General features: G+C 35.0%; 1 protein-coding gene across 3 annotated transcripts in view; it reads right to left on the bottom strand.

Moving 5' to 3' along the window:
- Nucleotides 1-1,558: 1,558 nt before the first annotated feature.
- Nucleotides 1,559-9,270, bottom strand: part of SGCZ (sarcoglycan zeta) — a 749,844-nt gene continuing 742,132 nt past the window's right edge. For all 3 annotated transcript variants that reach the window (XM_027077262.2, XM_027077264.2, XM_027077263.2), the window contains exon 8: nucleotides 1,559-7,742. In XM_027077262.2, coding sequence (XP_026933063.1) covers nucleotides 7,548-7,742 — 195 coding nt within the window. In that variant the 3' untranslated portion in view covers nucleotides 1,559-7,547. The remainder of the gene's footprint in view (nucleotides 7,743-9,270) is intronic.

Raw genomic sequence — 9,270 nt, 5'->3', positions numbered from 1 at the left:
AACAGCGACTTCAGTATAATGTGCTATACATTCATAATATACTGAAATGCCATTAAGTCAGCTATAAATTCAAGACGATCTGTAAAATCCAATTGGGTAGTGAGATTGACCCGAGGACACAAAGTATTATATCTCTCTAGAATTTGGGGTATGTCTTTCTTTGGCTTTATATTTCCTTAATTAATCGTAAGAACAATAGGTAACTTTCTACAGATGTCCAAAAGCCCTTAGGTGTGGTGGCCAATGAATTCAGAATCTTCTGGTAAGTTGTAAACATCAAGAAAATACTGAGTTCACCATATTCATAAAATTCAAATGGTATGAACTTTTACCAAGACTTTTCATCTACAGTACTTTTCAAACTGTCACTTTCCTGCATTATAAACCAAACTCATTTATAGACACTGCTATATGACACGTAACAATTGCATAATAAGAAAAACTACATATTTTCAAAAATATCTGGCAAGATCTCACATGCTTTGGATCTATTCCATTTATATTTGACATCTTACACATTTTGTATAATTTGTATACATTTGGGGTAATTTATTCAGGTCTTAATGAATAATAATTATGAATCAATTGAAATTCTCATGCTTTGTAACACTCTGATCCTATAGCATCTTATCTTGTATAACTATTCATAGTGAATAGAGGACAAATTTTTAAATGAAATGATTTCTTTTAAGCATTGTGTTTTCTTTACTGGCCCATGGATAAATACCTAGGCCAGAAGATTCTTTAGAGTTAACACAGGAAATGTTTATACATTGTGAAGCGACATACTTATTTTTCTCTAATGACATATTCTATACCATTTCCTTTTAAATATTGACTTTCAGGAAACTTAAATATAAGCTTAACATTCAACATATTAACTAGTTTTATTTTAACGATCAACCTTTTTGTTCCTTCATTCTTCTCTGTGGCTTTAATTTCATTTTTATTCTGTTTTAAGTGTTGACTCTATGTTATAAGAAATCTGATATTCTTTCCGGTAACAAGTGATATATTGGAAACTAAGTGATCACTACATAGAAAACCTGATTAGATCAGTTAAAATAATCTGCAAATGTAATTGTTCTAATATTTAATTGTAACATAACATGCTTTCTGTGCCAAGCCAACGTATTTATCTTATCTTCAAAATTTATATCCACCACGAGAAACAAAAAAATGAGTGGACTGGGCTAGTTCTGAGAAAAAGCATAGTATGTATTTGTAAGGTGCAATTAAATCTTTATGAGACAATCTTTCTCCTTTTAGTATCAATGCTATTTCTTTAAATAACAAAACACCAGAGGGGCAATTTATATTTTCAATAATTTCAAGTTATTCCTTTTTTGAGTTAGAATACTTTTTAACTGGAAGAACATATTTAAAATCACTAGTGATTACTATAATAGCAAGATTTTTCATTACCATATATCTCACTTTCATAGAAAGTAATATTTCTTATTGAAACCGAAGAAAAAAATACATACATATACATAAGTATATGTATATATATGTATATATATGTGTATGTGTGTGTGTATATATATATATATATATATACACTTGCCATTGCACGTGTATGTATTTATGTGTAATGATATGGGTCTGTGTAGGGATGTATATTTGAGCAAATAGCAATTCGTTTAATCTTAGCCCCAGAATCATATCATGGAGATTGCAGAAGGGATGAACTATTAGTTAATCGTTTGGTAAAATGTAGTGACCAAGAATTTTAAATCAATGTGATTCCTCTAGTTTCACTGGGCATATGTTTAAGAAGAACAATATGTTCAATTTTTCATAAGGGAAGCATCTTTATCAAGTGTAAATATACAGATTAAAGTAAAATTTGAAAAGCATATGTCTTACTAGAATTGGTATCTAAAACACATAATTGAAAAAGGTCTCTAATCACTACAATACCCACATCCCTCCTCTTCAAACTTTTTTTTTCAGTTAAATAAATGATAGCATGTAAGTTTTGATCCTCTTTGTTTTGACTATCACGTTTAATCATGGTTACACAGTAGCACCAAAATCAGGACAAAATACAAGTATTACAGGAGAGATCTTAAATTATATGAGCTCATTGCATGCTTCAAAGGTCTCATTTTTTGAGGAAAACAAAGTTTCCAACTGCCAAACTGGTGCGTTTTCTCCCAAAAGAAATAGAACCCAATCCACCCCAAACTAAACAAAAGATACAATAGACTGATTTTTGAATAGATAGGTTATCTACAGTTTATGGGACAGGTAGTCCATTTAAATAGAAAAAGACTGATTTTACATAAAGCAAGATAGAGTACAAAAGCACAGCTTTTGTATTTTGGTAATATTGCAATTTTACAAACATATTGCATAGTATGTGTAAGAAAATAGTTCCATTTTTCATATATCTATATATACAAGAAAACATTTACATGAAAATTACAAAACAAAATAAATGAGTAGTGGACCTGGTTTAAAGAATTGTATAAATAACGAGACACTCAAACTTGAAATTACGTATCTCCATTGTTAGCGAATGTCCTTGCACATCTTCAACCCTGTTTGGCTCTTATTTATAAATATTCAGACAAATGAGGTATTAAGACTGCAAAAACATAAATGATCACAGTTCATTATACCTCATTTCCTTTCATGTTTTTCATTGACTTTCTCAAAGAGTGGAACCGCTTCAATCAACACTTAAAAAATAGCCCTCTGGTTCTGAAAGTATTTCAAATTAATTACATTCTCCAAAGAATTTTTACCAAGCAATGAAAGTTGAAACTCCGCTGAGTAAATCCATCCGGTGCCCATTTTAGGATATAGTCTTTATATACTGGTCTTATGAGTATCAAGGAGCTTATTATGCATGTATAAAAGGTAAGTGGACTATACTAACAAAATTTTCCTTCCAAAACCACAATGGTAATTAATGATCTACAGCTCAGAATCCTGCACGGAGGATGTTTACTGCCTCATGTTATAATTATAAGCCCTCCTATTCATTTGAATAAATTAGTAGAAGCAGCAGGGTTGCAGAGCTAAATACAATAGAAATCCCAGTCTTTGGTCTTTGATATTTAGATAACTAATGAACTGCAGTATAAAACAATATGAATAACAGTGTTCAATGAGGTCATTCATTAGTTTATGATTATTTTAAAAGAATAAAAATACAATATCATTTTACTTTGTGATAATGATATTATGCAATATATGCAATATACATTACTATCATATACTACTACATAGAGAAAATACATTCTCCAGGTATCTTTTAAATATGGTCACATGAACAATTCGAATTAGACCAAAGCTGCTGGAAGAATAAGGTAAGGCCTTACTCTTAAGTAACTCAAATGTGAATTTGGCTTTGATGGCTGTATAGAAAATTTGGCCAATAAATATCTTCAGCTATTTTAATAATTTAATATTAGGATATTGACACTGTTATAAAATATAGCACTTAAATGCATTAAACACTCTCCAGCCTTCTCCCAACTGCTGCTTCACACAGAGATTCCATGTTTGCAGTGACACAATCCATGAGGAGTTTTTATTGCATCCAATGCCAGTTTTATGAAATGAGGCACAGTCCAATTGAGTAATTCAGAAGGTAGAATATGCAGCAAATTTGAATGGTTATACAAATTCAGCAACTGACTTTGGTGATCAAATTACCTTTTCTTCAGAAGACCAGTGCTTTTTAGTCTGATGGGGATAAGTAGGAACAGAATGACCAATAGAGTATTAATATTTGGTAAATATCTCTATGAATTTCCTAAACAGTCATTGTTAATGAGACCCAAATATATTCTCTTTCATATATTTAATGTCAACCATAGTACTGAAGCCTGTCAACGAAGCATTATTTCTAAAAGAGACATTAGTGTCCACAAGGTAAGAGCAAGAAAGAATATAGAAAAAGGAATAAGGAGCAGGGTGCTGGAAAGAGCCGCATTTTAACATTTACAACCAACATATTAAGGTAGAGAAGATCACTAATGCTAGTTTAGACGATGCTACTGAACTCAAGATTGCTGAGTCTCTTCTTGAGTGAATCAGTGAAATTTAGAGATGAAAGTAACCAAAGGAAACTTCTAGTTGGCTGTACCACTCTCACAGGTAAGTAAACTGTGGCTGAGATAACGAAGCACATTCCTTAAGTACCTTTCTTGAGTAGATAGGGGCAGAACGAGAACTCAAACTCCAGGCTCCGTTTTCAGAGATTTGGGGGACTGAAATCTAAGATTTCCTGGTTAGTGTAAAATTCGAAGTATAGATTGATCTTAAATCCTTCAATAAATAATTATGTACCAAACTATCAAGCTTGTGGTTCCTAATAAAATAAGGGGGGGGGGGGATAGGACCAAGAAGTACAGGGTAGAAATTTTAGAGAGGTTGAGCAAAAGAAACAGGAAATTTGGAAGTATATTTTTTTGAGCGTGTCTCATTTAAATATTCTAAAAGAACAAGGAATAGTGTGTCTTCTTTGCTTCTCTCCTTTCAACCGCCCCAGAATCAGAACTCAAATACTTGCTGTTCATTCATTCCCAGCTAAAAATTTTAATGCTAGGAATACTGTCAATCCCTTTCTTTCCTTGTATGCTCCCTGCCTGTGGGCCTGCCTTCCTCCCTTCTTCTCTTCCTGCCTTCTCCAGGATAAACAGAGTTTATTATCTATGTGGGACACCTTAAAGGAATTATTTTTTTCCGAGTTAAATTTAGGAAAGATGAAACCTGCATCTAAGTAAACTACACTGTATTTATATGTGTTGTCATATAAAAAAATGCTATTGGAGAAATATGATGAATCTGTTTAGTCTGCAGTTAAAGAAACTCTGTAATAGGAAAGAACCAAGCCTTCATTTATGAGGAAATGAAGGACTTTTAGGAGCAATCGTCTATGCCTTCAATAGAAACTCAAACTCTGAGGCTGAGTCTATACTTAGATTTTCAGGAATCTAAAACAGCCAGTCGAGTAATTTAAACCAACCACTCAGTGTTGGATAGGAAAAGCCATCTGTATCACAATTTTTTGTACTAAATCAAACAGATATTTTTACATCATTCAGATCTAGTCTAAATCTCTTAACATATATTTCAAATTGTGTCTATACCATTTCATAACCTATTTGAATGCGAAATTGGACAGCCTGTCACTGGAATTGGATTTTATACCGTTTGTCTCCTCATTCTCTTTCCTTTTTTCTCCTCTTAGGACATATAATTTTACATTTCAGCGGCCCTTCCACCTCCTAAAATATTTGCTCTTGGAATTAGAACATGCTAGAGCTGGAAGGAATCTCAAGAGACCATTTGACTCAGTACTTTTGTCGTATAGTTGAGTAAACTGGAGTCTGGAGATATCCCCAGACCGCCTAAATCAGCTCACTGATCAGTAGAGGACAGAGCTGAGATTAGAAACAGCGCTAATTACTAATCAAAAGAATTGTTACCATTTGACTAAAAAAACTTTCTAATTGTTTTAATTGAGGGATGTTTAGAACTTGAATATGTCCAAATTAATGCACAGTGTTTTCCTAAAAGGTCCATAACACAGTGATTAGCACCCATAATTTCTCAAAACTTCTTGTGTTATATACTTTGTGTACTTGGCTAACCCAGCATGAGAATTTCTCATATTAAATTCTAATGTTTTCATTTACAGAAGTTGAACTCTTACGTTATGATAGGACTTTGTAAGCAACTGCATAGTGCTTACTTCAATAGGAATTTGAGTTTTCTGTAATAACTTCTAAGCACAAGTCAAGTTCTATTGTAAAAAGTGATAAAAGTGTGCTAGCTTTCTGACTTTTTGCTGAGTACAGAATGCATTTTAGTAAAATGGAGCTTTTTCAAGCATTCAGTAGGTTAGGTTATCCAAACAAGGGTATGTATGTATTCTGGCCAAATGGTTCAGTTTGTTGCTTACATCACCTAATTTTTCCTACTTTTGCTAAATTATTCAACAGGGTCCCATCCCACTTTGCTGCCGTGGAGGCCTGACTTCCAAAGGATCTACAGTCACAGAGCCCCGAATGAAGCTTGCACACGCCTGCCATCGGGTGCATGGGGAAAAAGGAAATTGATTGACATGTGAAAATTAAGGACTTACCTTAATCAACTCATCTTCCCATAATAGGAAAGACTTAAATACAATTTTACATTCTTGGATTCTGTAAGTTTCAAGAATTCCAGTTAAGGAGTGCTGTGAGCAACAAATCTGCATTATTCTGGAGTTATTTATTCGTGCTACTTTACAAAAATAAGCAGTGGAGAATGGAAGGAGCTAGGATTTCTGATGCCAGGGTAGCTTAGCAGTCTAATAAAGGTAACCAAATGTTAAGAGCTGAAAGGAAACACAACCAAATTCCTTAAAATAGGAATGTAATGGAGTAAACACATTTTCAACATATTTGTTAACATTTATAGTTTTTACTGTTTAAGCAGGGAGTTATAATTTACTTTCGACCATCCTTAAATCTTAATCTCCAATAAAAAAGAATACATAGATATAATTCTGAAGGTTATATTCCAATGGAAAGTGAACCCATTCTCGGCATAATGCATCACATTAGTATTAATTTATTTAGAGGATATGGCTGAATTTTAGCAGTCAGAGTCAAATTTAGAGGGAGTGGAGAAAACAAAGAGTTGTACTATGAGAACCTAGTGTAAAAGATAGCAGGTGAATTAAAAAAAAAATCTATGGATTCCATACCATCAGTAGATCTCTCTTAATCCTATCTTATATCGGAATAAATTAGATGTTTCGTTAAAAGCAAATACGTCACATGCAAAAGCCAAGTAAATACTATATAAGGCCATTCAGATCTGACAAATGACAGTATAATGGCATTTTGTTAATTCTGTAAAGATTATATTGCTGAGTGCTTTCAAAATTACCTAATGTACAAAATTCTAGACTTAGTAGACAAAGAGTAACAACACACTGAATTCAAAGAAACAAATAAAACTCAAGGTGGCGTTCTGTCTTGTTTTGTTTCGCTTTGTTAAAAATCATGTATCGAATTTAATTTTTAGTAAAGCAAGCATTATATAATGCTTCAAAATTTTAAAATTCGGGGATAAAAGTTTACATCCAAAAAGATGATTGGAAAATTGTGCTTTCAGACTGTCGAATTAGTTTTCTGACAGGGTCAACCATCTCATCTTGCCATTGGATACTGAGAATTTCATCTATGTAATGTGTATGTGTGCAGTTCATATCCAGGTCCTGCAAAAATCTAAAACTGTGTGCTTCACTTCACGTAGCAAAGGCACCTATGTTTTTCTCCCTTTTGAGCAAAAGTTATGATCCAGTTTTCCCGCGGAAGGTAATTTTTTTCCACTGTTCTGTCACCCACACTCTCTGCGTTGAGCAGTACAGTAAATCACAAGAGAAGGTGGCAGCGAATACCTGCTTGCATGGGAACAAGTTGCTCTTTGGACCATTCGAAGAAGCTCTGGACTGATCACAAGGGAAACCGAGCAGAACTGTGAAGCAGACGGACGGGAACAAAAGGCTATTCTGGTGTGAGGAGAAATCAGTCACTTCAGCTCCACAAGCAGATGCTGCTACTGGACTGACAAGTGGAACCTAGTCCCGCTGGAGAAAGGTAAAGTTTGCCATTGGGGCAGACACACAGTTCGTACACTGCCTGCCGAGAATTTGAGGAGCTGGGTGAAGACGATGAGAAAGAGCCGGTCGGTAGATTCCCCAGCCGGATTTTCTCTGCGTTCAAAAAGATCTAGGGGGAAATGAAAGTGCATTTCAATTCATTTTAGCATTCTACGTTCCTCGGAGCTTTACAACAGGGTCTAATAAGAAAGACCAAACAACAAACAATGCTATTGGTTTTAGCTGCCACGCTTTGTTGAACAAACAAATTACATTCCAAAGGCACGGCCCAAAAGCTCGGCAGCTCTCTGCTCCTTTGAGACGTGGTGCATTCTGACAGAAAGCCCTCGATCTGAAAAGCAATACTGCACAATCTGCTTAAGGGGCCAACCCACTTATTCAAACACCACAGAAAATTAATGAGTTTGACAGTTTCTCCCTTTCAACTTCTCAATCGTGCCTGGTCTAAAGAATATACAAAGAAATAAGGATGTGCATGGAGAGGGCGTTACTGAAAGGATGGACAGTTAATAATTAAAAAAAAAAAAAATTACTCTCTGGCCTGATGTTTCAAAAGTCATAAAATCGTGTTGACAGAGAGTCTGAAGGAAATATACCAAGTAGATAATTCACACTATTAACAACAATTATTAGATACAATCAGGTTTGAAATCTCCATGAAATGTACTACTTGTATGCCACACTTCCTTTGCTGTATTTTCTAAGTTGCAAAATTACTTCACTTATTCCAAACATGGACTTGCCACGTTGAGGGACAGTGATCACGTGGTTTTGACATGCAAGGGGAAAGTTTCAAAGAAAGAAAAGCTGAGTCATGAATTTGAATGAGCAAAGAAACCGCTTTCTGGAGCTATTTCTTCATTCCATTGTTAGGTAGCTAATTACTGCCTACAGGCGTCTCTAAATTGACAGGAGAGTCTGAGATTACTCCATTTCCCACATATTTGCTCTCCTCCAAGTCCTATTTGTTTCTCACCGGAAATCCTAGGATAGCTCCCTAACTGGCCTGCCAGCTGCCATTCTTGTCCTCTTAGAGCCTATTTTACATCATCTTGCTTAGTGAACTTCTAAAAACTACAGATCAGGTCTTGTCCCCCACCCCTGCTCAAAATTCCCTGATGGTCTCCCACCACATTTATCATGAATATGGATTCCTCCCCAAGACTCAGGAGCCCTCCAAGATCTGGCCTCTCACTAACACCATTTCCGGTCACTGTCTTTGCTCCAACATTTGCATTTTCTCCAATATATCAAAAGAACTCTGGCCTCAGGTCTTGTTTACTCCCTATTTCCTCAGCCTGGAATACTTTTTTGCTCCAGATATTTACAAGTGGGGTTAGCTATTCACGGACTGGTTAGAAAACGGGGGTAGGAGGGTGATTTCTGCTTTTTGTCTTTTTTGGGTATTTGTTACTATTTTTAAGTATGTATGTATTTAAGTTCAAGTTAATTAACAACTACTGTAGTATTAGTTTCAAGAGTCTAAATTGAGATTCATCACTTACATATAACCCCCAGCGCTCATCCCAATAAGTCCCCTCCTTAACGCCCATCACCCATTTAGCCCATCCCCCCCACCTCCCCTCCAGCAACCCTCAGTTAGTTCTCTGCATTTAAGAGTCTCTTATGGTTTTTAT

Source organism: Acinonyx jubatus, chromosome B1, assembly GCF_027475565.1.
Source record: "Acinonyx jubatus isolate Ajub_Pintada_27869175 chromosome B1, VMU_Ajub_asm_v1.0, whole genome shotgun sequence".
Taxonomy (NCBI): Eukaryota; Metazoa; Chordata; class Mammalia; order Carnivora; family Felidae; genus Acinonyx; species Acinonyx jubatus.
This window is presented reverse-complemented; position numbering and strand designations above follow the sequence as displayed.